Here is a 27,930-nt window from a genome sequence, read left to right on the forward strand (position 1 = left end):
GACGGGCGCGCTCCCTGACCAATCGCCACGGCGCTGACTCCTGATGGACACCGCGGCTGGCCTATCGCCGCGGCGCGCTCGCTCCCTCCCCGGCTGGGAGCCAATCGCGGCACCGGTGGCGGGCGGGGGGTGGGGCCCAGCGCGGGGCGGGCCGTGTGCGGGGCCGGGGCGCAGAGCATCGCTCGGGGTCGGCGCTGCTGCCGGCTCTGTCCCTGCTCCCGCGTCTCCCTCACCGCCCGCCGCCCCTTCCCTTCTTCCCTCCCCTCCCGCGGCCATGTCGTCTCCGTCGTCCGGGGAGCGGTACGAGGAGGAAGAGGAGGAGGAGGAGGACGGCGCCTACGAGAGCCAGGCCAAGCGGCTGAAGCCTAGCGCCGCCGCCGAGGAGGGCGAGATCGAGTACAGCGGCGCGGAGGAGAGCGAGGGCCGGCGGGACAAGCCCCCCGCGCCGCGCGGCGGCGGCGGCTTCTCGGGCGGGGTGAGGAGGGACGCGGAGCCGGCGGGCGGGGGGCGTCTCCCCTCAGGATGCGGGCGGGGGGAGGGGGCCCGTCCCGCCCCTCCCGCGGGCGAGGCCGCGCCCGCCCCCGGTGCTGCTGCCCCGGCGGGGGGGCCCTGCCCGCGAGGGGGGCCGGGGGGCTTCGCGAGGCCTTCCTGGGGTCGCGGCCGAGCAGGATATGGAGGGGCTCCGGGCCGGGAATGGCGGGGGGCTCCGCAGACGTGCGCTTGTTCCTCTCTGGAGCTGCCCGCGTGAAGGGGCTGAGCGTGGATGGATGGATGGATGGATGCATGGATGGATGGATGTGAAGGATTTGGGGTTTGAGGCTGAGGGATTGCCGGTGTTCCCGTGGGCAGCTGGGCTGCCTTTGCAAATTTTGTGCCTGCCCTGTTGCTGAGCGTAACTATAGAAACACCGGGGGGTGTGTTGAAACCCGAGGCGGAGGGTACCTTTCATCTTTCCGCTTTACCTTTGTGTCTGTCAGCTTACGGTGATAAGGCTGATCATAAACGATTGCCTCCGTTTTAAATTAATTTGTATTTCTACTTTCTTCCTCCCCCACGAGCGCTGCTATAAGCATGCTGGTTCACTGTATGTTGTTTTTTGCGACGTACCTTTTCTTCTTCATGAATATGCGTTGAAGTATCAAGATAGTCCGCGACCCATAAATTTGAGCAACAACACTTCTGTGTCTGCTGTTTGATTCCTGAACTAACTGTCCATCTGATTGTGACCATTTTTCTTCTTGATGACTCTTTCTGTTTCTTACTTGAACAAACTAGATCAAGAAAACATCAGTTTAACAGCAAACCTTGACATTTAGAATACTCGTTTTATGGTTTGTTAAAGTGTACTTGCTTAGCACTGGGATAAGTTAGAGAGAGCATTTGCTGTTACCATTTCTCCATCAGTTAAATCTTTTGATGAAGAGGGTACCTGCTCAATTTGTCGTTGTGGTTTAACCCTCGCCTACAACCAAGCACCACACAGCCTTCTACTCCCTCCCCCCTGGTCTGATGGGGGATGGAATCAGAAAGGTACAAGTGAGAAAACTCAGAATGTCCCCTCTTCCTTCTTCTTCCCTCACTTTATATGCTGAGCATGATATCATACAGTCTGGGATATCCCTTAGGTCAGCTGAGGTCACCTCTCTCGGCTGTGCTCACTGGTGGAGCCGTAGGAGAAGCAGAGAAAGCCTTGATTCTGTGGAGTGCGCACTGCTCAGCTGTAAGGAAAACATGTCTGTATTTAATTGACGCTGTTTCCAGCACAAATCCAAAATATAGCTCATACTACTGTGGAGAAAATTAACTTTGCCCCAGCCAAAACTAGCACATTATTACAAAAGTTCCCTGATAAACTGCAACAAAATACATCTCTGGAAAGAACTATTTTGATTCTCCAGTTTCTTGTGACACAGCATCATCTCTGTTGCAGTCAAGACTTAGCAATGTGCTCTGTCTTAAAGGCCAGTTCTGAATGAAATCCATGTACTTGCTTAAGCTATCTTGAAATTTTGTTGTGTAGGAGAGCTGGACATCCTGCAGTGAGTGTTTCAAGTAGCAACAAGATTCTGCTCTTGCCTTTCCTCTTTTCTGCGTTACTTTATGAAATCAAGTAGTTCTTACCTTTCTCTTTTTCCTTCTTTCTGGGTTCTGGCTCGGAGTGTCTTCATGATGTATCAGTATCTCAGTTTATCTGAGTTAAAGTGCAGTAATGCTGCCCTGCCCCTTTAGGTGATGAGAGTATGGAGTATGTAACTTTACATTTAGGCTCTCAAGAATGGTGTGTGCTGAGTCTTGTGAGGGAAGAAACTGAAGCAAATGTGTAGCAGGTCAGGAATGTGAGAGTTTTTAGGCAGCTCGTTATGTCAGTTGTAGTGTACCTCAAGGAGGTTACATGCTCATTGAGGATTTATTAGCAAAGCTGTGTTCCCAGATTCACTATTGGAGAGGCAGAAGTTGTCTTGATAGTAGAGATCAAACTGGTTTTTTAAAAATAAGCTATAACATCAAGTGGATATGTGAAAAATGAATGGTTGAGTGCTTTTGTTCATAATTTTTTTGTGAAGGATTTAATAGCAAAATGCCAGCATCTATTAAGTAGAGTAGGTTAATACGAATTTTCTTTTTTTTTTTTTTTTCTCTAATAGATACAAAACTGTGCAGGAAACTTAGTTATTCTGTGATGTATGTTATTAATTTTTCTGCAGGGAAATGTTCTCAGCTTGTAAAAGTTGTATCTGGTTCAGATATACAAGATGAAGGTAGGCTGAGAGGAAGGAAGAAGTGGAAGGATCCTGGATTGCTCAGAAGAGAGCAGAAAAAGAATAAGTAGGAGGAACTATAGAGAATGGGGAACTAGGAGGAGAAATGGAAAAATGGATGACCAGGGTAAAAAGAGTGGTAGGAGTCTGGTAGCCTCACTGTTTGATTATTTTTTTTTAATTTTCCCCTGACATATGCCCTGGAATATCAGTGAACTGTACACTCATATGGATTATATGCACCTGTTGTATAAAAGCTCTTTTGTGGTAGGACCCTGCTAAGCGGGTTGGTGGGGTCTCCTTCCTGGGCTATATGTATTGTTTGGCAGTTTCCTGTTCTGGGGTTGTTTCCTTTGGCTGAATAAGACTTTCATGTGGACACTTCTCATAACCCAGATGTGTACCCTCTTCTTCGTGGCTCATCTCCAGGCTGAGTAGCATGGAGAGCCAGGAACAGACCAGAATGTTGACCAGGGAAAGAGCAGGAATATTCGGTGGGGGAGAATATGATTTGGAAGAAGGACTTACTTTATAGAGGCAGTGTTGAATGATAGTGAGGCTTTGGCAGAGGAATCAGAATTGCAGTGTAGCAGAGCATCAGGACACTGGGAAAATGTGGGCTGAGAGCTGTATTTAAGGGAGTTGAGGGGGCCTTTTAGCTCCATCCCCTCTCCTTCCCTGAAATTTCAGTTTTATTGATGAATGTTTTATTTATACAACCTGTAGCATCCACTCCGTCGCCGTCTCTGACATACCTGTTCTTAAACGTTTCTGTGAAGTAGGGAAGACCTATTATCCCTGTTTCTACAGCTGGGGAAGTGAAATGTGGTGTCTAAATGCACAAACATAATTATGAGCTACCGCAAGGTAAGATAGGGACGTAAACGTGCAGCTTCTCATCCGCTCTGTTGAAACTTCCTGGGCAGTGTTCTTTCTTGGTGGTAAGTGGAAGGCAGCTCTCTTTGCAACTCAGTCGCTTGGTGCCTGTCACAGGCAGTGTGGTAACAGCAGCTGGATGCAATGAATTCAGATCTTGACCTATTTTCCGGTGACTTGTTCAAGTATCCATTTCTTAAATGAAGTACATCCTAGAAACTGGTTTTGGAGGAAGTGTAAATCATCTTCCCTCCGTAGTCATCTCTCTCAAAAAAAGTAAGCATTGCTTTCAGGCTAGTTCTTCTTCCAGTATCTCAGGTTGAATCTCCTGATGACGCTGTGTTGTGTGGGGTTTTGTTTTAGGATGGTGTTTGCTTGGCTTTTGTTTCTGTTTTTTTTTGTTGTTGTTGTTGTTTGGTTTTTGTTTGGTTTTGTTTGGTTGGTTTTGGTGGGTTTTTGTTTGTTTGTTTTTGTTTTTAAGGATGTTCAGATTGTGCTGAGCGGAGAAGAAAATATAATAGACTATTTCATTTGGAAGGGACTTGCATCAGTCATCTAGTCCGAATCCCTGACCACTTCAGGGCAAATTCAGAATTGGCAGAGAGCTGGTCTTCTGTTCTGTAGCAGTTGAAATCATTGAAAGGGTAGAATGTTAGGAAGAGGTATGCATTAAACAAGAGAAATGATACCCAGACTCCTCATCCAAAATGAAACTAAACTGTCAGGTAGCCTTCCAGAGTATGGGGTCATCAGACCACCCCCCGTGGGCAGTGCTGATTATCGGGAATTGTGTTGTGTACCTCCTCTTTGCCTTTTCAGTGCAATAATTTTAGCTACCCGTGTCATTCTGCGAGGTAGTTGGATGCAGATCAGTCCATAATTAGGCATTAATGAAGTTTTGAGCACTTACATACTTACTGAGCAACCTTTTAGGGCTTCCCCCCTAGGCCTCCAGTTCTGTCATATTTATAAAAGAAATTTCAGAGCAATTAAGAGGGATGCAGAGAGAGGAAAAGAGTTGAGAGTGAATAAGATAATCTGAATGGTGAGAAATTAAATAACAGTATATTTAGGTGCCTGGGGGAGAGAATATGAGAGAGGAGTGCCATCCTTGTGCAGTAAGGAAAAAAAGAGAGCTGGAGGAGGTAAGCAGTGGAAAGGTAAAGAGGTGGTGCTCAAGAAAACATACTACAAATTAGTAGGACTTACGTGAGTATACTAACTGGAAAGAGTCTGGAGAAAGGACAAAGGACACATTTTTGTGCAAACAGTTGGTGAAAAAATTCCAATCTAGAATTGGTGAGCAAGAGAGACATCATCCTAGAGCCCACAATGACTTTCTTCTTTTTTGGAATGGCAGATCATAATTAGTTATCAAGAAACCATTGATGTATTTCAAATGTTGTCTAGAGATATGTAGGTCACAAAAAAATGGATGTTAAAATGTCACCACCGTTCTTTGAAGCTACTTCAGTTACAGTCTTACCGTTGTGAAGTCACTTGTCTGTACTTCATCTGCCTGGTTATGTCAGTGCTTCCCTTCGTGCCTCAGCTCTGTTTCAACGTTAAGCACTTTTATGCTCTTAGCTTCCTTCTTGAGGGAGACCTTTTCTGTCCTTGTTGCTGGCCTTGAGCACACAGAAAGGAAGTCTGTTTCCGTTATCTATTTAAATAATTCCATTTTCTGTCCAGCTGATGATCTTCAAGAAATCGTTATTGAGCATTCAAAGCCCTCTAAGCTACGTATATATATATATATATATATATAAATGGTGCAGCAACAACATCAGCTACTCTGTTCTTCTGGATTTGGGGGAGTGCAAGGGTCATGGGCGAGTTTTGCATGGGGCTTTTGTGCCACTGTGGGAGTTCAGTGACTGAAAGACTCCTTTGTAGGCAGAGAAATACTGGTGGCGTTTTAGTCTATACGGGAGCAGATGCTTTGATGTGACCTTTGCCTGTGTGCCAGCTTGTGTAGTTTTCAGGGTACAGTGACTGTGAGATCTTGGTCAAAATCCTGTATTTTTCATCTCTGGGAAGCAATTACAGCAGCAGTTGGATGAGCTGTGTACATTCTGACCTCAGCTGTAGATGCACTTTACACTTTGCAGACATGTTTGATTTTTTCATGTGGTCTAGTGGTTTTATTTCTCCTTCTAGAGGAAATCAAGGATCATTTTAGATTTGCTTGATACTGCCGCTCTGTAGCTGCAAAACCTGTTTGGCAATAACGTGTATGTCTGCTCTTTGTGGAGACTTTTTTGCACTCAAACATATGCCTTGTGGCAGGTGTTTCTGTCTTTCAGCAGCCAGTGTGCTCTGTGAATGTTAGTTTGAGGCTTCCTGGCCCAGGACTGACTTATGCTCAGTTCTTGTGCTGCTGTTTGCTGCTGCTGGCTAGAAACTATTTTAAGTAAAGCAGAGACGCTCTGATTTGGCCACCTCAGTGGTTTTATCTGTATAAATGAGGTTCTGAAATGCTATATAGGTAAGTCCTTAAGTTCATAGCAAGATTTCACTGTTTTGTGTTTGTTTGTGGTTTTTTTTTTGGGGGGGGGGGGAATTGTTGTTGTTTGGGAGTTTTTTGTTTGTTTGTTTCTATTCCATGCTTCTTGAGCTTCTGAGCAGGTGACTGTAGTAGCAGCAGCTTTTAATTCCTGCTAAATCCCTTACAAAACCTTCAGTAAGGTATTGAGTAGCAAGTACTAAGCTGCTCGTACCTCTTTCTAGCGAGTCTTTGCTTCAGTGAGCAAATCATTGCTTATATTTATCATCTAATTAGATAGAAATATTATTGGGTGAGTTTTCTTGAATTTATTAAAAAAAAACGAACAGAAAATGCATAGCCCTAGCACTGACTGGGATCTTAATATAGTAGCAGTTATGCAGGGCAATGAATAATCAGTTTAATAACTTTGGATTTTTCTGTAGACTGTAAATAAAGGTACCTGCTATCTTAACACCTTAGAGCAATAGGCTTTGCAGGAAAAAGTGGTAATTGTTAATTTTCTTTTAAAGGTTTTCCTTAGGTGCTTCTTTCAGCTTTGAAAAGTGTGAATGTGGGTTAGGAATATATAAACTGAAAATAAAACCTCTCTGTAGTTCTGTTCCTTATGCAGTTGTCTAAGCATTTGCAGTTCAAAGTATTAACCTTTTATGACTACTTTGATCACTGCTGTTGCTGTAGACCTGAGCTGATTGATTCAGGATATAAAGTATTTTATGCAGATATCACTGGCGGTGTTTTACCAGCATTGTCAGAGTTCTTATTCAAAGAAATGTGTTGCCACTTAAAATGCTTTCACACTGCAAACAAATAAAATGTAAGCTAAGCTTAAAAAGTTATCAGCAGATTGTTCTGACATCTGAGGAAGTTTGAAGTGCTGGCTCTTGGCTCAAACAGAATGGTCAAATCCTTGACTGAGAGAAACAAATGTGTAATTTGTTAGTGAGAACTGCATATGGAACACAGGAGTTAAACACACTACTCAGTTTGTAATTATCTGGAATGTGTTTCTTTCCTTGAATCTGTTGTTCAAATGGACAGGGAAGAGAGGAATGTCTTGCAGTAGTAGCAATCATTGTGGTTACTTAATTACTGGAGCTTAATGCTCCTTTGTGCTACAGATGAGAATCTCTCTGCTATACTACTGTTTATGAGAAAGTGAAAAATCAACAAGACTTGATCTGCTAGATTGAACACACTGATGTAGTTGCTAATTTGAATACATCAACTTTACACTGCTGTTACGCATACAAAATTTGAGTGCTGGGTATTTGCAGTATATTTTAATGTGCCCTTTATTATCTTTGATCTTTTTTTATTATCTCTCATTATTAGCGTACATAATTTTTCTTTTCTTTTTTTTTTTTTTTTTTACCTTCTGTGTCTTAAAATATGTAGGATAAATTCCAGCCTTTACTTCAGGCTTTGCATGAAAAGATGAGCTGATTCCAGCCCAAATTCTCTAGTCACACTAGCTCTGAAAAATGTTCGTGGTGGGAATTCTGTGTGCTAATGTAAAATGTCTGGATCTGTTAATGGTATTCAACCTTGGGGTGAAAAGAGAGAGCATTGTGAGTCTTTAAAAACACGTATGAACAGTGTGCAGAATTAGAAGAGTGTTCAGAATTCTTTCAGGTATAGTCCAGAAATGGCATTTTCTTGCATTGTGGAGCACAGTTCTACATACATTAGAAGAATAGTCCATTTTCATTCAGTTTACTGATGGCCCTTGTTTGTTCTTGCTTTTTTATTCCCCCAACCTATCTAAAACAAATGCTGGCAGCAACAGACAGGAAGAGTGTCGAAATATTTTAGCTATTGGGCATGTCCTAATTTTTTTGGGTGCTCTTAATGAATAGGGTGTAAGACCTTCTGCAATTCAACCAGTGTTAAATAGGCTACTTTTTTTTTATATTAGGAAAATCTTGTGTGTGCTAACAGATTAATTAAATCTGAAAAGCTTTTTATTTTAAGTAGACTTCAGCAACGGAACTTGGCAATCTGTTTGGAAAGAAAAGTTAAATTATTTAGCACATGCTTAGACTGTGCTTTTAGATGGCTGCTTCTGGACCTAGTGTGGTGTTTACCAAATTTAATTTTAGTTAATGATAACCGTATTTCTTGTTCTTTGTTGAATTTTAAAATGTCATTTCATTGCTAGGATGCTGGGGGAAGTCATCACAAAGTCTCTGTTTCTCCCGTCGTCCATGTCCGAGGGCTGTGTGAATCAGTTGTGGAAGCAGATCTCGTGGAAGCTCTTGAAAAGTTTGGAACCATATGGTATGTCTTTGTGAGGATTTGTTTAGAAAAAAACATGTCATATGTGACCATCGCGGGGCTTGGGAGTTGTTTTGAGTAAGCACAGAGGGGAAACTTACTGTGACGTTTCTCTCACCAGCTATGTCATGATGATGCCATTTAAACGCCAGGCTCTGGTGGAGTTTGAAAACGTAGAAAGTGCAAAGAAGTGTGTAACATTTGCAGCAGATGAACCTGTGTATATTGCTGGGCAGCAGGCCTTCTTCAACTACTCCACAAGTAAGAGGATTACTCGGCCAGGGAACACTGATGACCCATCTGGAGGAAATAAAGTTCTCTTGTTGTCAATTCAGAATCCTCTCTACCCAATTACAGTGGTATGTTTCTTCTTTTATTTTATGTTAATAAAATAATACAAAGCAGAGAGCAACAATCTCTGTTATATTATTTTCATTGTGTATTATCTGTTAATTTGAGTCAGAAATTAACTTCACCAAAGCTTTATACCATCTTCACATAGGTAAACGTGAATGTTTTAAAGGGAAGGTTTTTTGAGATGATTCGGTCTTGTACAGATATTTCACAATACATTTGAAGACTTCAGAGGTCAGGATTTTGAAATGTTTTAAGTTGCTGCATACTTCTGAAATACTTCCAAATGTGTTGCCACAACGTCAAGATTGTTCTTTAGCCTTCAGGCTCTGAGTAGTGTGTGTTTAAAGAGCAAGTAATTTTTCCAGTAGGAAGGGTTATTTTATTGCAGTCTTTCTTAAGTGTTTCCTTTGTGGAAACTTGAAACCTTCACCTATTGATGATCAACTCTAGTTTGATGGAAGCTTCCTATTTTTATTTGGGCCAATACATTTTCCTTTTCAGTATTTCAAGTCATACCATATATACAGTTGCATCCTAATTTATTGCCACTTATTTATGGCACACATACATGGATTTTTTAAGATACAGATTTTTTTTTTTTGCTAATATTTAAGAATGTATGTTGTATCATGCATTGAATGCTTATATTTTTCATAGAGATTTTATAGTACATGTTGAATGGCACAGAAATGTTTCAGGAAAAAATTAAAAATTGTGTTCTATGATACAAGCATGAATTACTTAGGGAAGTATATAGGGTGGTATGGATCAATCAAAGTGTTTGGGTTGTGTGGAACCATGTAACTTAATGCAAGTATTAAGTTTTGTTTAATGTGCTGTATATTATGCTGTTGATTGCAACTTAGTATTCTTGAAATTACCTCAAGTAGTCAGTTACATATGGTGCTTTGTGCTTCAGTGTTTTGTGAATATCAATAGGTTTTTGCCTGTTGATTCGTTAGTGGATGATGAATTTTCTTCTGCCCGTTTTCTTTATAGAAAAGCATGTCAAGGTATGAGTTGTTTTTCAGTGTTTAAAAACGAACCTGCTCTGAGCTGTGTCAACAAATCCACTGAGTTAAAGTATTCTTTGCATGTGACTGTGATCAAGTTTTGGAAACTCTGTTTCATTCATGCGATTTAAATTTGGCTTGTGTAAGCAGCTGAGTTGAACTTAGATGCTTGAAGGCACTGGTAGCAGGAATGTGGTTCTGGGCTAGGAGACTTCATGAAAATTCATTCTGAGGATGAAGCCTCGAGCAGAGTAGCTCCTTTTTAAAAACAAACACTGCCTCCCAACCTCTTCCTTCCCACTGCAACCAGCTGTTTGCTTAACATATACCAATGAGTGCTAGAAACAGGCAGATTTCCAGAATTACGGGCAAGCATCAGAGCTCATTGAGGACAGTGTAGTCTAGTAGAGTCACAGCAGCTGGGAAAGAGCAGCTCTACCTGTAACAGCTTAAGAATGTGACAAGAAAAAACACAAATTTTGGACTTGGCCAGTGGGCCAAAATTGTGAAAGAAAGTCGTATGCCTGAAGATTAATGTCACCTGGAGCTAGAAAGTTTCTAGGAATCTTTTCTCCCAAACAAGAGGAAATGGAGGGCAGCTGTTTGTGCTGTAGAGCATGCATAGAAAATATACCTATAAATGATCTCATAGATCCTATTGTTTATGGGTTCAGGCTGCTTGAATCCTTTCCAAAAAATGTCTATCCATCTTCTAAAAATCTTGAGGTTGACAGTCTCCTCTGTTTGCTTCATTTAGCTATGCAAAATACTCAGCAGAGTGTCTAGAGCAAGGCCCCTGAGATGGCCAATGTTTTTGGTTTGTTGTGTGTGTTGGAGGTGGTTTGTTTTCATTTAGAGATAACATATTAAAGCTTGTACTTTATATGAGCCAGAAGTTACACCACTGCAGCTGCAGTCAGCAGTGATACATACTCTTTTTCTAGTTTCTTCTTGTGTTTGTGTGGGTTATGTGGGCCGTGTTTGTTTTGGTTGTAAGAAATCCAGCACGCCCCCTGCCCCTGTGCCTCCCAATTGCTCCTCTATTCTGCAAAACATAATAATAATAATAAATACTAGACCTACTTGCTTTCCCCCTTCTCCCTCATGTCAGCCAAATAAACCTGAGGATATACACCAAGATCCTGGAATGAGCATTTCAGAGGTATTTGGTTTAGATATAAAGAAAGGAAGGAAAAAATGGATTGCAGGTAGAGCGCTTCACCAAGGTGTAGTGTCTTTGCCTACTAGATGTAGTTATGCAACTGGCTGTCCAGTAAAGCTTATGTGCTTTCAGCTGTTTGAATATGGTCTGATGGGTGAATTGTTTTCAGAAATCACAGTTCCTGTTTGTTTGGGTTCTCAAGCCTGAGTCCTGGGAATTCTGAGTATGGGTGTATAACCACTCTAAAATAAACTTATTTTTGTTGGCCAGATTCATGCTGGAGACTGGTTTCTGGTACCATGATGTCTGATTTGTTATGTGTAATCGACTGTAGTTTGAGTTACTCCCAGCACCACGTCCTGGGCTGGCCTGATGTGCAGTAAGGCGAGCTTTACCCCTTACTGTTTGGTTCCCCTGCAGCACTGAGGATGGTCTTGAATTTTATTGGTTCCTTGTAACACAGACAAATACTGCTGAAAGCAGAGGGTTAGCAATGGGTTTGCGTGAATCCAGTCATGAATCCACTTTCCTGTCAGAAGTTTTCTCTGCCTTAAGTGAAGAAGCATAGCACCTGGACACTTGAACTGCCTTTGATTCAGGTGAAACCGACTGAAATTCTCTTTTTGATAAGCTACCTAAGTTCACATCTTGGACTATCCCTGGTTACTCTGAAAATGAACGTGAGCTCAGCTCCTGGAGTCTCATGAAATGAAATGTGCTGTAACTAGTGTCACTTTGTTTCTCTTTGCTTTGGTAGACCTGCTGCAGTGCACGCTTCAAAGGTAGCAGAGCTTGAGACATGGATGCAATTACTGGGTCTTAATGCAGTTGGAGATACTTGTTTAAACTAATATTTGCATGAATACTTCATATAGAAGTTTTTTCTTGGTTTTCAGATTTGATTGCCTGTATTGTGTTAATCCATAAAAAATGCTAATCGTGAACGTAAAAATTGTATAGAGGAAAATAAGAAGTGAAAAATTAACAAGCCTTTTCTTTATTCTTTGGCATTTAAATGCCATTGTTCTGTGGACCAAAAGTGTTTAGAATTTCACATTTGACTAAAATATTTTCTTCTTCTGCCTTAGGATGTTTTGTACACAGTGTGCAACCCTGTTGGAAAGGTTCAGCGCATTGTTATATTCAAGAGAAATGGAATACAAGCCATGGTTGAATATCCTTTTTGAGCGCAATCTTTTTTTCCTGTAGGTTCTTGACTCCAGATGGGTTTAACGTGAGAATGTCAGAAAAACACCATGTAATTTTGAGACCAAATTATTTTTTAATTCCTGTCTTAAGATGTGGTAATTTCTAATTTCTGTATGTCTGTGAGACAAAGTAGCACTCGCACATGTCATCTTTATGGGAAATTGGCAATGTCAATAGCCATGTTTATAGCCCCTAAGACTAATAATTGCAGACACGAAATATGTCATAGATTTGACAACCCCTTGTACATGAAAGTTTCATGGCTTCTGCCTGTGTTGATACTGAACAAATGGGTAAGGGATTGCAGAGATGCAGTTTGACTTCAAACTCTTCTAAATTAGTTCCAGTGTGTACTGCTTGTCTTACTGTTCTGACTTCAGTAGAGCACAAGACCAACTTAGGCCTCCTTTACCTGTTCATCATGTGTTGAAGAAGTTCACTGCTCTGTTATGCTGCTCTTTACTCTGTGGCATTAAGTTGTACATGGGTTGAGTTGAATGTTCAGGGTTGTGTGTCACTGGCTTCGCAAAGTCTAGAGTATGATATGACTTTATGTGCCTTCACTTATAAAACTCAGCCATCTTTCTAAAGGCTGATTACTCACCATTTTTGAGCTGTTATCTGGACAAAATTTACCAGAATCTCAGGCATTCCTTTGTGATTTCAGGTGCTACTAATTGGGCAATTATTAGTGGGTCCCTTATGTAAAACAGGACTTAAACAGTGGCTGCATTGGTGATTTCCCAGACAAAGCTACCCTGACTTCCATAAAAGCAAACTAACTGCTATTTGTGTAGGAGACTTAAACAAACTTATCCTAATAGATAGTAATTTGACTTACTGAATTTGTTAAGTTTGTGGTAAGCGGTGTTGTCTGGATTGGATGACTTGTACAGTCGGGGGTTATTGTGTCTTTTGAAAGATTAGGGAAGTTGTGGGGAAGATCCTGCACGCACTTGGAAACTGCCATACTTACATCCTTTGAATTAAATTCTGTAACATGCCTTTTATTAAAAATAAAAAGCAACTAGCAGTTGAAAGAAAACTCACAAATGAAGTGAGTAATGCAGGAGCATTACAAAAGTAAACAGTTGGGGGGAGGAGGAAAGTGAGCTTCAAGACAAGCCTTATCTGAAAAGTTCAAAAATTTACTAAGAGTTAAATGCTAATTGCAGTACCCAGTACTTCTGCAAATGTGCTCCCACAGTTCTTGCCAGTGTCACTTTCTTGTAGGTCTGGGAAGCTTAACTTTTCTCACTTTTAAATTCCACAGTGAACCTGCATCACCTTGAAAGAAGTTGGGCTGCAGGAATGTAGTAAAACTCAAGGCATATGCTATTGTTACAGACTACTTCCAAAATATCACTAAGTGATATCAAAGCATGGTGCAAAAGGTCTCTTCTGCTGCAAATTTCAGGCTTTCTGACACCATATGTTATTGAGAGTGTGTGAGATCATGGGCTTGTGATGCACACATCACAGGTACATTTTTCTGCTAATCACAGAACTAATCTTGGAGTACTTAGAGCATATGAAATAACTTATATGTTGGAGCCTGGTACATGCATCTACCTGTTGTATTTCTTTTGGTGCAAAATGATGATTTGTTCATTCAAAGTTCTCTTAGTTAGGTGGTTTTATTTGGCCAACAAGCTAAAAGGATGTGCACTTCCTTAGTTCTTTTTGCTGTAAAGTAACTCCTCTGAGTTCGTGTTCTCCCTGCCCACAAGTCTCTAACCAATGCTGTGAGAAGGGAAGCGTTGTCTTAAATCACACCTTCTCACACCACAACTCTTGACTCCTTCCCAAATGATGCAGCTTGAACTTTCCCTTCAAATATTCTCTAGACTTGCTGGTAACTCTCCCTGTCTTCTGATGAAAATTACTAACTGCACCAGAATCCCCTTCTAAATGGCATAAGATCAGAGCATAAACAAAGCTTGCATCCGTACAATCCACTGAGGAATTTACTACTTTATGAATGGTCTCATCGTGTGCTGAGCACATCTCTTCACATAAGTTGAACCCAAATGTACTTGTTGGTCATTTTTTATAAGTCTCTGTGGAATTCTTGTAGTGTATACAAAAGTGAAATATCTGCAGGCTACAAAAATAAAGCCATATCAGATAAAAGGGATGTGATTGAGACACCTGAGGGAAAAAAAATCCTTAACATGGTGTGTATGTTTGAATCAGTGTTTTGTGCCCAGAAGGCGAAGGCTGCACTCAATGGAGCAGATATCTATGCAGGATGCTGCACACTAAAAATTGAATATGCAAGGGTAATGCTTGGACCTTTTCTTTTAATTTTACTAGAAAAATACATATAGCCAAGACTTAACCTTTTTTGCTTTTACTTTATTTGAACAGCCAACTCGACTTAATGTCATTAGAAACGACAACGATAGTTGGGACTACACTAAGCCATATCTGGGCCGACGAGGTAGGTTCTCATACGTTATCCCTGTAGATGTTTGACTGTACTAATGACAATCCTTCACACGTGGTCAGGCTGTATGGCAATAGTCATTCCAAAGCAGGGCAGTGCTGCTGAAGGCTGTGTCACCAGCCAGGGAATTAACCCTGAGCCCTAGTGCCCCCTACTGCCGTGTGCTTGAGCCACTTAGTTCAACAAGGAGCCCACACCTGCAAGCACCTTCGCAGTTCTCAAGGACTTGCATTTCTCCAAGCAGCTCTCTCTCTTTGGAGGAGAGGAAACCTGGCACAGACTATTCCTTATAAACTACAAACTTGCACACTGCTTCTCCTTCGAAAGGACTCTTTTCCCCTATGTTGGACAAGGCATTAAGAAGGATAGAGGACTTCAGCAGGCTGACTCTACACTTCATCATGCACCACATCGGCATCAGCAAAAAAAAACCCCAAACAAACAAACCCTCTGAAAAAAACTCAGACTTGCAGTTCACCTTGTCTGCATACTGCATGCACCACCACCACAAGTTTTTAAAGGAGGACATTTTCAGTACTTCAGATTTGTATGGGATGAATAACATGATAGACTGTACCCATTCTGTTCAAGCTTGTATGTATGCTGGTCTTATTTCCCTTATTACCACTGAATAATTGAGAACATCCAAAATTAAGAAACTCTTGTTGCTATCACTCTGACAATGTAATCTTTTTATTACTTGCTGTATGTGAGAGTTGCATTCAAACTTAACAGTGTAAATATTGTCTAGTAGTAGGGAGATTTAATTCTTATATGTAGATAGTTGGAATTGAGCAGTGCAATATCAGTAGCCCCCCTCAGCTATACATAAGTAATAAAGCAGGGAGATTCATAATTGGTACAGGCAGACTGTCTCTTAAGTACTCAGCTGTAAAAATTACCAGAGCTTAACTCATGTCAGTGGAATCTATGATTATATATGTACAGTCAAACTGCTGTGTAGCCTGACTCCTGTAAAGTGTTTATTAAAAAAGAAAACAAAAATCTGTGACTGTTGAGTGCAGTGTTCAGTTATCTATGTACAATAATGTGTTCAATGTAAAGTTAGAAAAGTGAAGATAATGTGACCAAGATAGAGTATCTACTTACCAAAGGCTTTATGAGAACCAGGGCTTTGCTGTCTCAAGAGATATGCACTTTCAGAGTAACTTTGCAGAGACGCTGGGCTTGTAAAACTGTTGTACAACTAAAAACTTAGGGCCTGGATTTTCAAAATGAAGTTCTTGTAAAAAGTTAACAAGGGAGCTACAGTATTGGCTGCAGCTTGTAGATTATGACTATTTGTATTGGGACTCAAGTTTTCTTTCTCAAATTTTTGAGTTAAAAATAAAGGGATTCTGAAGAAACTCAAAACTCAAGGGCAAGAAAAAAATCTGAAAAATTTGAAAGATTAATTTGACCCTCATATCTTTCGGTTATTGCAGTGTTTGGAGGCTGACTTGTAAGACTGTCCATCTAATGACATTATGTAATTGGGCTGCAGATAAGTATGGCTGTATGAACTAAAGGTTCCCTCAACTAGAGCAAACAGTGGAAAATGAAAAACTTAGGATAGGAATGGCTTGCTCTTTCTCAAGAACTCTCACTCTAGTCTTTTGTTTTCCTTTTGTTACTGTCTCTATTCTCTATATATCACCCTGCTACACATAAGAGGAAAAAAATCAGCCTTATATATATCATTATATATTGTATATAGCACGATTTTCCATTTACTGTGGTTCACATCCACTTATCAAATTGTTGAATAAACACTGAAATGTACTTGGGAAAGCAGGCATCTGGAGCAATTTTGCCCATAAAGTAATTCAGGAGTTGGAGTTTTCATTGAGAGAGACAGAGAGTGTTTTTGTATCTGTGCTTCAACTTACTCTTGCAACATCATTGTTTGAGTTTTGAACTTCATGTGTAGGGCTCTCACTGCAGGAAGATCTTAACCCAAAGGAATTTTATTCCGAGGACAGAACATGCTGATAAATCCTTTCAGATTTTCATTTCTCCTCCTCAAATGTTAGAAAGGAAATGCATTTTGCTAATTACTTTTTTTTTTTTTAATAACTGGGCTTAGTGCTTTATGATAACAAATTACAGACTTGCACATAATATTTCTCCACTGAAGTAAAATTCCTTACAAGTGCCTGCTGATATGAACCCCCATTGCATTAGATTAAACCAAAACCACACCTGACTTAGTATTCTACTTGTCTTCAGCCAGAATGTTTCAACTCTAAGTTGGAGCATTTCTTTTGGTGGTAATACCAGCACAGTCGGTGACTCAAGAACCTGATTTAAAAACAAGCCCAAAAATCAACAAAACCAAACTTAAGATTATAAAGAACCTTTCCTTTCAGAATTGTTTTTAACACAGAATCAGTTCTTATGTTTCTGTGCTTGTTTGCACAACTGTTTGTACTGGCACAATCAAGGGACTTTGTTCAAGGAAGGAACAAGTGTAGGGCAAGGAGAGAGCAGTGGACTACAACACTAAGAGGAGGAAATATTTGTCAAACTGTTCTCTTGGAATTCTTTATTTGAAAAACGTGATCCTTTACTGGGATTTTACTGGGGGCAGTTTCAAAGGATTTAGCTCCCCAAACTGGAATTACAAAACTGATTTTTCTGGAAGATGATTACTGAATACAGTTTAAATGCTCAAAATACTTGATATGATGCCCATTTGCTTTCTAGAGCCACGATCTAGAGGTGTTACCCTGAAAAGGGAATGGAAAAGCAAAACTTGACAACAGTAATCTCTCTCCTGTATACTTGAAGGTGTTCAGCACTGTTCTCTCTTCAGTCTTTTTTGTCAAAGTAAATATCTGACTTGGAACCCCTCCTCAAAATCCTGAGCAGAAAGGGCACATATGTTTTCATCTCCCACTGTTGTATAATGCAAATAGTTCCTGTTTTTCGGGGGAAATAACTCCAACTGCACTGGGCTGGATTTACTATTTTCAGCAGTCATACTTAAATTTCCTGGGAACTGTTGTAAACTGATAAATGTCTTGCCCCATCTTTTAAACGCGGCTTTTTTAATTGTATGAAAACAATTGCTGCTTACCACAAAGAAGTCTGGAAGTTCAGATTTTCTTTGTTGTGCAGCATGGATCTGATTAGAAAATACAGCTTTGGCTGTGATGCATTGCTTTCCTCCATTAATGTAGATCCCTTGCTTAACTTTATGTCCTAGAGAACTGGGTTTTCTTAAAGGATTGACTGTTTAAGTGCATTATTCAGTGATATTTTTCTTCAATTGAACTGTTATGTGCCGCTGATAATGCCATAATGTACAATCCTTTCAGTACGCCCATAAATCAGTAGGTGTTCTGTAAATATATATGTACACATATGTAATGCTCTCTGTTTACTGATTATGAAACCATGTAATACAGGTTGTTGTTGGCTTATGCTGAAACTTCTTGAAAGAAGCCCACTTTGAAAATGTGTTGCTGTTGAAGCTAATATTATGATTCAGGTACTGTCTTTCAAAAGTACTGCATTTCAAATTTGTTTTAAGAGACACATAGGTAAATCCTGCTGTATGGTGTTTGCTATACTAATGTGTGGTGTCTGTTTAGGAAAACTATTGGGTATTTCCATAAACTTTAAATGTCTGCATCTCCTCATTGGCCACTGCCCCCAATCAACTTAAGTGCAATTTTGTTATACAGATGGCAGTCTTTTAATTTTGGTGTCCCAGGGCTACAGCTTGTGTTTTTAGACATACAGTGAATGAGAAATCATTTATAAAATTAACAAGGACTCAGATTACCTTTTTGCTTCTTAACTGGAAGCTTTGTGTCTTAACTGGAGAAGTCAAGTGCATACTTGTGATTACTAAACTGTTTTCTTTCCCTTCCCACATGTTAGACAGAGGGAAGGGCCGGCAGAGGCAAGCTATTTTGGGAGAGCACCCATCATCCTTTAGACATGATGGTTATGGTAAGTAACAGAAGATGAAAGGTGGTTATGATTTCTTTACATGCTGTGCGGAATTCTAAATATTCAGTCAATGCTTGAATGTGGATCCCTTCAGCATGAGCAGTTCACCTGCAGTGCTGTCGGTCCTGTGTCCTGAAAACCTGTTGGTTCACTGAAATCCATGTGCATTCATTGCCTTCCCTCTTCCTTTCATGGAGAGCATCCAGCTCTACGTATTTATTGCTTGGAAGAATGTTTCCTTACAGTTACTGTCAGCCTAGCAGTGGATAGAAAATGACATCTGTGTTGGGAGAGCAGTTTTCTTGTAGAAAACAGCAACATAGCTTGATCGATGGTTTGATGCAACACAGCTCTTGACGTTCTTGCATGCAAAGCTGTGAATTGTTGGTGCTGCATTTCTTCTAATTCACCTGATTCTCAAAAGGTATAGCTGTGTTACTGTGCAGGAGTGATGGTCTGGAATTACTGCTGCAGTTGTTACCAGTGCTCTTTGTAGATGAAGGTCTGTCACGTGCTAGACCAAGACCTCAGGGCTGAGAAACAAATGTCCCCACCTAGAAAAAACTTTTCTAGTTATTTTCTCTCTCAGCTGTCAGATGCAATGTGATATGTCTTGCCTCTTTCTTTGCAAAGGTATTTATGATATTTTACAATGTAGGTTGACATCCTATGTACTCTTTCTAAAAGGTTCTTCAAATCTCCAGATTTTCCAAGTTCCACCTTGATTCACTGATGTTCTTTTTTATTCTTCTAATATATTCTTCTGCCTTAAGTAATGTGTCTGTCTCCTCCTATACCACCGTCTCCCTGTCATTACTGCTTTTTGCTAGGGGAAAAAAGGATAAAAGGTTCCTTTATACTTAGCTTATGTGAATTTCACATTATTTTTGTCTCAGAAAAACTCCTCTTGGTCTGTAATTCTGATGTTTTCTACAAATAGAGGTATTGCTTACTAGTAGTGTCTTATCATTTAAAAAAAAAAAAAAAAAGAAATTGCCTGCTTCAGTGAAACTTGTCACTTTACCTGTAGTGAAAAATTAGACTGCTTCCTTTTGCAGTGTAGGGGGTTTAATGTAGAGGGTTTAAGTATTCATGTTTCTTCCAAATGAGCATTTTGTAGGAAGGCAGTCTTCTGACTTAATCTCATGTCTCTGGAAAAAAGAGCTGTGTCATCTCTCCTGATCTTTGGCTAAAAGTTCACTCCTTCTGGCTAGTTTTCCCTGCTTTGTAGTATTCTTTCTTGGTGTCATGTAGCTCTATAAGTAGACATGGGAATATTTCTGATGGTTGATTTTAAATATTTCTTCCAATATGTTTATGTTCAAATATTTTGTATAGCGCAGGAAAGATACTATTTTTATAATTACTGAAATACCTGTTTTCACTTGCATATATCTTACCTGGTAGTGTAAGAAGAGACTTGGAACACTGAATGGAATAGAAGAGGGTTTCTTTGTGTGGTGGTTTGGGATTTTCTTGTTATTGTTATCGTTTTCGCTTTGTTTTGTTTTCTTTAAAAGGGAAAAAGCATTAATGGCAACTACTGTAACCTTCTACCTCTCCTTTAAATATGCATTATGTGTGTGGGCTTTAATGCCCTATTAAGTAGTGAAACTTATTTCAAACAATATGAAAACATGGACTTTCATCTCCTTAGGATCACACGGTCCTTTGTTGCCCTTGCCAAGCCGGTACCGAATGGGATCTCGGGACACTCCAGAACTTGTTGCTTATCCATTGCCCCAGGCATCCTCTTCTTACATGCACGGTGGAAACCCTTCTGGGTCGGTTGTCATGGTTAGTGGGTTGCATCAGCTCAAGATGAACTGTTCAAGGGTATTCAACCTGTTCTGCTTGTATGGAAACATTGAGAAGGTAAGGCATCATTTATTAGAAACTTGGAAACTGCTACTTTTAAATGCTTTGGAAAAGCCTGTCTGAGATGGTAAAAAATGTTACCTACTAATTTATAAAACTATTGGTTGGGCTGTTTGTTGCGATGTCATTTTTTTTTACCTTATTTATCTCAGGTGAAATTTATGAAGACTATTCCAGGCACAGCACTGGTGGAAATGGGTGATGAGTATGCTGTAGAAAGAGCAGTCACACATCTCAATAACGTCAAGTTATTTGGAAAGAGACTTAATGTCTGGTAAATATGTTTTATTGGATTAATAGTCTGCTAGTGGGCAGATGGAATGAGATTTCAGACAATATCTCATTATCTTTTGTCATTGTTGGAGTTATGATTTCCAATTTGCAGCTGTTTGTTTAGGCTTTCAGCTGAAGGAGGGTGGGTTTAGATTAGATATTAGGAAGAAATTCTTTACTGTGGGAGTCGTGAGGCACTGGCAAATGTTGCCTGGAGCAGCTGTGGATGCCCCATCCCTAGAAGTGTTCGAGGCCAGGTTGGATGGGGCTTTGAGCAACCTGGTCTAGTGGAAGGTGTCCCTGCCTATGGCACGGGGGTTGGAACTAGATTGTCTTCCAACCTCAGCCATTCTGAGGTTGATTTATTACGATTTATAATTTTATTTATTTACATTAATAACGCATATTGGTATTACATGGATTGGCCATTAGTAATCTGTGTTCTCTAATGTGTCTTATCCATCTTTTCTGCATTTTTTAAAGGAAGGTGTCACATCCAACCCATCTTGTTCTTACTGTATTTCAGATTGTTACAAGGAAATGTCAACTCTGTTCTGGTTAGATCAATAATCTGCAATTATGGTAGTCTTAATTATTCAAAAAACTTTACCTATTTCTATCTATCCTTAAATTTCAGCGTTTCCAAGCAGCATTCAGTAGTTCCAAGCCAGATATTTGAACTGGAGGATGGCACGAGCAGTTACAAGGATTTTGCAATGAGTAAGAACAATCGTTTCACCAGTGCTGGCCAAGCATCTAAGAACATCATCCAACCACCCTCCTGTGTTCTGCATTATTATAATGTTCCCCTGTGTGTGACCGAAGAAACATTTGTAAAGGTAGGCAGTTGGAATGATTGGCATACAGTGCTTTTGGGCTCTGTCCCAGCTTTACATGGTGCTGCTTTTAAAAAGAAATAACTGGGGTGGTTATAGCATAGCCACTGGAGGAGAATCTGTTCTTTAAAATACGTCTGTAGTCCCTCTCTATAGAAGATGCGATATTTTCACAATGCTGGAGTAACTCTTTCAATTTTATTTATTTATTTAATTTATTTTTTTTTAATGTGAGAAACAAAGTCCTGGAAATAAAGTTGAGGAGCTAATGTGGGGTTTTTTTGTGGAGGAAAGGGAAGAGACACACAAAGCCGAATACATGAAAGTTAGGACTACAGTTCACAAAAGATTTACTGATTCCCTGAGATGGTTGCTGTAATGACTCCTAGGATGTTTTGGAATGGAGAGAAGCATGCACCTGGAACACTTTGCACAGTTGAGTCCTAAATGAAGTCTGGATGCTTAAAACATGCAATACTGGGCCTCTTAGCTGGAGGCAGTGGTAAAATTGCTGACAGTTCAGTGAGTTCTTTTTCAGTTCAATGAAAATATTTTTTTTCCCGACTCTGTGTGAAAGTTGACTCTGGGTCACAAGTGGTGTCCTTGTGTGTACAACTTCTGAGCTACTGTATTGAAGTAGGACTGTCAAAAAGTGGAACTTACTATTTAAATATGTTCTTTGAGGTAGTAGTGATGTCACAGATATAGGAGCCTTGTTTTGTGTACTAAAGAATGGTATTCTAAAGAATAATTTAAATAAGAATAATCTAAATATTTTTAAAATAATAATTTGCCATAAATTCTTGTAAACTCTTTTAAAGAGTGTTTTTGGTTTTGTGTGTCTCTTCTAGGAACTTGAAATTTTTGCTAATGTGCATTTTTAATGGACTTTTATGTATTATTTTATTTTTGTGACAGTTATGTGAGGATCATGAAGTTCTCAGCTTTATTAAATACAAAGTGTTTGATCCAAAACGTAAGTAAAATTTGACCTGTTTGGGGAATTCTATGAATTCCAATTTTGATCAGAGCATATGCTGCCAGGAAACGTTACTGATCCCCTATTTCCCTTTTTTATTTCTCATTTGGACAGCTTCTGCCAAAACATTGTCTGGTCTGTTGGAATGGGAATGTAAGACAGATGCAGTGGAAGCTCTCACTGTACTTAATCACTACCAGATAAGAGTCCCAAGTAAGTAAATTTTCCTGTTCTTACTGCTAGAAGGTTTTTTCTGTGGAGAAGGACTTGGGGGTTCTGGTGGATGGAAAGCCAGACATGACCCAGCAATGTAGCACTCACAGCCCAGAAAGCCGATGGCACCCTGGGCTGCATCAAAAGCAGCATGTCCAGCAGGTTGAGGGGAGATGATTCTGCCCCTCTGCTCTGCTCTGCTCTGGTGAGACCCCACCTGGAGTGCTGCACCCAGCTGTGGAGTCTTCAGTATAAGAAAGTTCCTGTTGGAGCAAATCCAGAGGAGGGACACAAAGATGATTAGATGGCTGGATGACCTCTCCTGTGAGGAAGGACTGAGACAATTAGGATTGTTCAGCCTGGGGAAGAGGAGGCTCCGGAGTGCCCCTATTGTGGCCTTTCAGTACCTTAAAGGGGGGGCCTACAAAAAAAGAAAGAGTGACTTTTGACATGGGCAAACAGTGATAGGACAAGGGGTAATGGTTTTAAACTAAAAGAGGAGAGATTTAGAGTTTAGATGTTAGGAAGATACTCTTGACTGTGAGGGTGGTGAAGCACTGAACATGTTGCCCAAAGAAGTTGTGGTTGCTCTGTCCCTGGCAGTGTTCAAGGCCAGCTTGGATGGGGCTCTGAGCAACATAATCTAGTGTGTGGCATCCTGCCCATGGCAAGGGCTGGAACTAGATGATCTTTAAGGACCCTTCCAACCCAAACCATTATATGATTCTATTATTCTTTCACAGTAAATACAGAAAAATCTTTGATGTCTTGGGCAGAAGATTCTTTAAATTACTCCACTTATTACTCTGAATTTACTGCTTCTGTACTGGGTTCTCTTTGAAACGAGAAATTGTGAGGCCCAGTTGAATTTAGCTTCCAACTAGTAAGAATAGAGCTGAACAAGTACACAGTAGGCCAGGTCTGCACTGGACAATTAAAGATCGTTTACTGGATTAAATGGAATTTTGCCAGATGTTCACAGACAAAACTTCGAATCCAGCCATTTAAACTACCTTCTCCAAAGTATTATGAATTTGTCTCCTTGTGAAGTATTTACAGTTTAAATCTTTCCTATTCTCCCACATCTTTGGTCCACCATCTTAATAATGGACTGAGATTACTTTGGGGCAGAATATTTTTGAAGATATTATTGAAAACATACTGTTCACAATTTCGGTTTTACCTCAGTTTGGAGAGGTGGTAACAGCAAAAGAGCTTTCTCTTTCAACATGAAAAAGGGAAACTTTAATGCATAATCCAGGATACAGCTATCACAGGGAAAAGCAGTGTTTTAAACCAAGAACTGCTGGTCTAGACTTGCTGTAGTAAGATGGCTGAACCAGAAGGGCTTAGCTTCCACTACCTTGGAGGCAGATGTGTGCTGCCATCTGTGGATCTTGACAGCTTTTTCAAATAGAGAGGGGTTGTTTTATGCTTTGCTTTATTGAGAGGCCTGAAGGGTGTGCTGGACATCCTGCTGTTCTTTTTGCAGTCGTACACATGTAAATACTGTCCAGTGCCACTCTGGCTCTGATAGAACTGCCTCATTTTAAGTCTTGACTTCCTTAAATATCTGTGTCTTTTGTCTTTGAACTCTTTTGCCCATTGAATACTACTTTTATAAATAGTTCAGCCAGGAAGAGGGGCAGTGATAATGATAAATTCTTTCTTGTGTATAGTACAGCATTAGGAGTTCGATCTACATTACCTTGCAACCAGATCCATCACTTCGTTTTTATGTCTAAAAATGCTGGTGGAGTATCAGTAACACCTACTAACAGGTCACCTGGTGTCTGTGAGACACTGGTGGGGGTAGGCATGGAGGTGTGAGTCTTAAATGTACAGGGTTGGTGAACTTGTCAGGTTCTGGAAGGTGATGTTGATCAGCAGGAGAGCCGGGCTCCGCAAGATGCCCACAGTCTGTTCTGTGTTGTCTCCTCACAGATGGCTCCAACCCGTATACCTTGAAGCTTTGCTTCTCTACTTCATCCCATTTATAGAGAAGAGGACAGCATGTTAAGAGCTACCTTCACCTCGATTTGCAAGTTTAAAACTACACTTCGTTCACAAAGCTCTAAAGTGGTTGTTCTAATGTTGCCTTGTTTCAACTTAATTCTAATATCTTTTATCTTGTTTTATAATAAATGGATGTTCCTTCATAAATACCAACCAGATTTTTTTCTTTTTGCCTCTGAGAAGTACATGTTGTAAGCTTACTACAAAGTTTGTATTTTGTTAGTGTGGTATCTTCAAATGTCTTAAAAAGCACCAGTAGTATAACCAAGACTGTTTCTTTTCAAAATCGAAATATATTTGCATTTTCAAAATGTTAAAGATTTAGCAAGTATTTTTCCATTTTTAGTCTTAATTGGCAGATAGAACTATTACATCAGAATTTTAAATGTAGGACTTGTTTTTCAGTATGTTAAGTAGTGAAGTATGTTGCAATACTAAAACGCTTGTATTTATAAAATGCTTTGATCGGGTTAATGTTGCACATACTGAACTTTTAGTAGTATAGACTTGGTTTATATTTCAAACAAAGCTAACATAGAAAATTATCAAGTGTGTACACGTGTATGGTATGATTCATACTTATTTAAAGTCGCTTTGGTTTTTTGGGTTTTTTTTAAAACTATTTTCCATTTGCATTAGCATGATGCCATCTATAGCTAGTTCCACCGTAGGGGCCTTTTAAAAATTAAAGTTACAAGCCTGTATCAATGTGTTCATCCTCATTTTCCATAATTTAAACTTGAATCTTTGATGTTTAACATATCCTTTGGACTCTTTTTTTAAAGCAGTGTTTATGACATAATAAATGGTAAAAGTTGGGTATGTGGCAAGAAACCAAGGTGGCAGAAATAGTTAAAACAAAAAGCAAGCCCCACCATACTCTCTCATACCTGGATAGTTAATTCAAGGTTTTCCTTTGTCTGATTTATCTTAAATATCTGTTATGGCCATTGGAAGAATTCATAGGGTGAATAGTATTGGCTAGGCTGTGTCTTAAACTGAGGTAACCTCAGTGGGATTCAGACAACAATAACATGATGTAAAATTAACAAGGTGAGAAATCTTTCACTTTGGGGAAGATTATTTGTTTTGTCCCAGTACTTTGAAACATCTCTTTTGGAACTGGAGTTGTATCTTATTTGGGCTAAACCCCCAGAAATGGGAATCCAAGCAGGGAAGCCTGGGAGCTGTTGTCCTAGGCTCTGTGTTTGTTCCCTTTTCTGACTTTGTAGCAAAAGTGTTTAGGGCTATTTCAGTTCTGCTCTTAGTTGTCAGAGGGAAGTTACTTTTCCAGCTATTTTATACTTTATCATACAAGTTCTTTGTTCTATCTTTACACGTTTTATCTATATCCATCTTTTAGGCAAGATGGTTTGTGCAGTGTGCTTGTCCTTGACAGGTTATGTTGCAGCATGTTTATAGGCTATGGGCATTGCACATCTTTCAATACAGACTGGATTTTCCCCATTCTTAATTTCAAGGCAAATACTCTTTATCGTACAAGGGAAAACGTGTCAGATGCCCTTCAGGTTTTCTCATCAACAGTGATTCATTTTTGTTCTGCATTTTGGTCATGCTTTAGGTAATGAGTATTTCAGGTATTCACATCAGGCTTCTAATAGGTCCAACCTGGGAACTGAAGGACAGCTGCTCTTTGGCAGCTCTTTTAGCACAGAGTTTGGACACTTAGCCTCCTGTCTGGGAGGTGGTAAACTGACTTGCATTTTAGGGGCACTGCTAAGACTCTTTCAGCCTCAGTGCTCTTCCCCCAGAAATTGCTTCCAGACACCTCCACCTGTGTGCCACATGTTGCTACTTGCCCCAGAAGTGCTGGATACCATTGAAATGCTCTGTGCTGCTTAGTGTTTTAACTGTAAAAGGTCTCTCCCAAGCTTTCATTGCTCTTCCATAACTTGAATGTTCTGTGGAAACGTGTTTCTTCTGTCCTAACTTGCATTGCTATTTGTATTAATGGAGTTTCAGAAGTCAAGTTGTTTGTAGTTGAGCATTAAAAACAGCATGTTTTCTGTTGGTCCAGTTTGCAATGTGGGATGTGACCCTTAAAACATTCAGGTTTAATAAAAAAAAAAAAAAAAAGGAAAAAAAAGAGAAATGCACTTTAATGTTTTGGTGTCCTCAGTGGATCACAGCATTCAGTGCCTAAAATGTTCAGGTGAAAGGCATCTTTCCTGTGGCTTCCCAGATGAAATGAAGCATGGTTCCAGGTATGTCTTAGAGGACTTGATAGCAACTGGAAGTCCCATATGCAAAATGAGTAGCCTGTGCCATGTGGGGCAGAAAAGAGAGGAGACTGAAAAGTTGTGCAAGCTACTTTCTCCACAAAAGAATCATCTTATTCATGTGTTCATGAGAACGGGAAAGATTCCTTGTTGGTGTTTTGCCTTTAAAGGAAATACTGTCTTCTCTTGGGCCTGCAAGGATGGATGCTTGTCCTCAGGAGGGAATGAGGGTGGTCTCCTTCCATACGCAACGTCTGTGTTCACGTTTAATCTTGCTCTTTAGAGTAGAGACAAAACAGTGGGGCAGCTGGCGAGTTAGTTGCTCCAGGGGAATTGAAATTTGTCTCATTTGGCAGCAACATTACTGTACTTGTTAGATTAAAATTAAACTTTTAAGGTCTCTTAATGCAGTTTTTTCCTGTCTCTTTTGCTTAAGCCATACAAGCAAAACAGTGAACATTGCTATGCACGTTCCCTGCTTGTAAGCAGCTGGCATTCACACTGTAGCATCTTCATGTCTGTCCCACTGTTTGTTTCTTGAGTTTCCTTTGTTTGTGAAGTTTTGTTTGTTTTTCTAATGAGTCACCTTTCATTGGAGGTAAATGATATACTGAGGTGGAGATCTGCTCCTCTTCTCTCATGATGCTCTAATCCTTGTTCATATTTATTTTTCCGTATATGCAAAAAGTGGGAAGAGTTGTTTTTTGACTTTCTATACCACCACAGTAAGATAGAGTGTATTGCCAGGTGATACAAGAGAAGATTTAAAAGAAACAATGAAGAAGGTGTTTGGGTGTCCTGCTTTATGAAAGGAATGATACAACTTAATGTGGTGTCTGTCTTTCAGTAAGGGATAATCTTTGGGGTGAGCTGGCTTGTTACTGGCTGAACCCCTTTTGTTGTAATTAAATGCAACTTGCTCCTTTT

At 40.1% G+C, this 27,930-nt stretch overlaps 1 protein-coding gene across 1 annotated transcript; it reads left to right on the forward strand.

Annotated features, from left to right (window-relative positions):
* Nucleotides 1-186: 186 nt before the first annotated feature.
* Nucleotides 187-27,930, forward strand: HNRNPLL (heterogeneous nuclear ribonucleoprotein L like). Its single transcript, XM_050316711.1, has 13 exons — nt 187-475; nt 8,303-8,421; nt 8,540-8,777; nt 12,039-12,124; nt 14,345-14,441; nt 14,530-14,602; nt 18,497-18,568; nt 20,226-20,443; nt 20,599-20,720; nt 21,357-21,558; nt 22,474-22,531; nt 22,649-22,747; nt 24,692-27,930. Exons 1-13 carry the CDS (start codon nt 275-277, stop codon nt 24,745-24,747), a joined length of 1,641 nt encoding a protein of 546 aa, XP_050172668.1. The 5' UTR covers nt 187-274; the 3' UTR covers nt 24,748-27,930.

The sequence above is a fragment of the Myiozetetes cayanensis genome, unplaced genomic scaffold (genome assembly GCF_022539395.1).
Source record: "Myiozetetes cayanensis isolate MyiCay16 unplaced genomic scaffold, myiCay2020 scf2-11, whole genome shotgun sequence".
Classification (NCBI taxonomy): domain Eukaryota; kingdom Metazoa; phylum Chordata; class Aves; order Passeriformes; family Tyrannidae; genus Myiozetetes; species Myiozetetes cayanensis.

Excerpts from the sequence above, each read along its gene's own strand:
- HNRNPLL (XM_050316711.1), top strand. The coding sequence starts at position 275 with ATGTCGTCTCCGTCGTCCGGGGAGCGGTACGAGGAGGAAGAGGAGGAG. Across the intron at positions 18,569-20,225 it reads CTTTAGACATGATGGTTATG|GATCACACGGTCCTTTGTTG; the intron begins GTAAGTAACAGA and ends TCATCTCCTTAG. Across the intron at positions 20,721-21,356 it reads GGAAAGAGACTTAATGTCTG|CGTTTCCAAGCAGCATTCAG; the intron begins GTAAATATGTTT and ends CTTAAATTTCAG.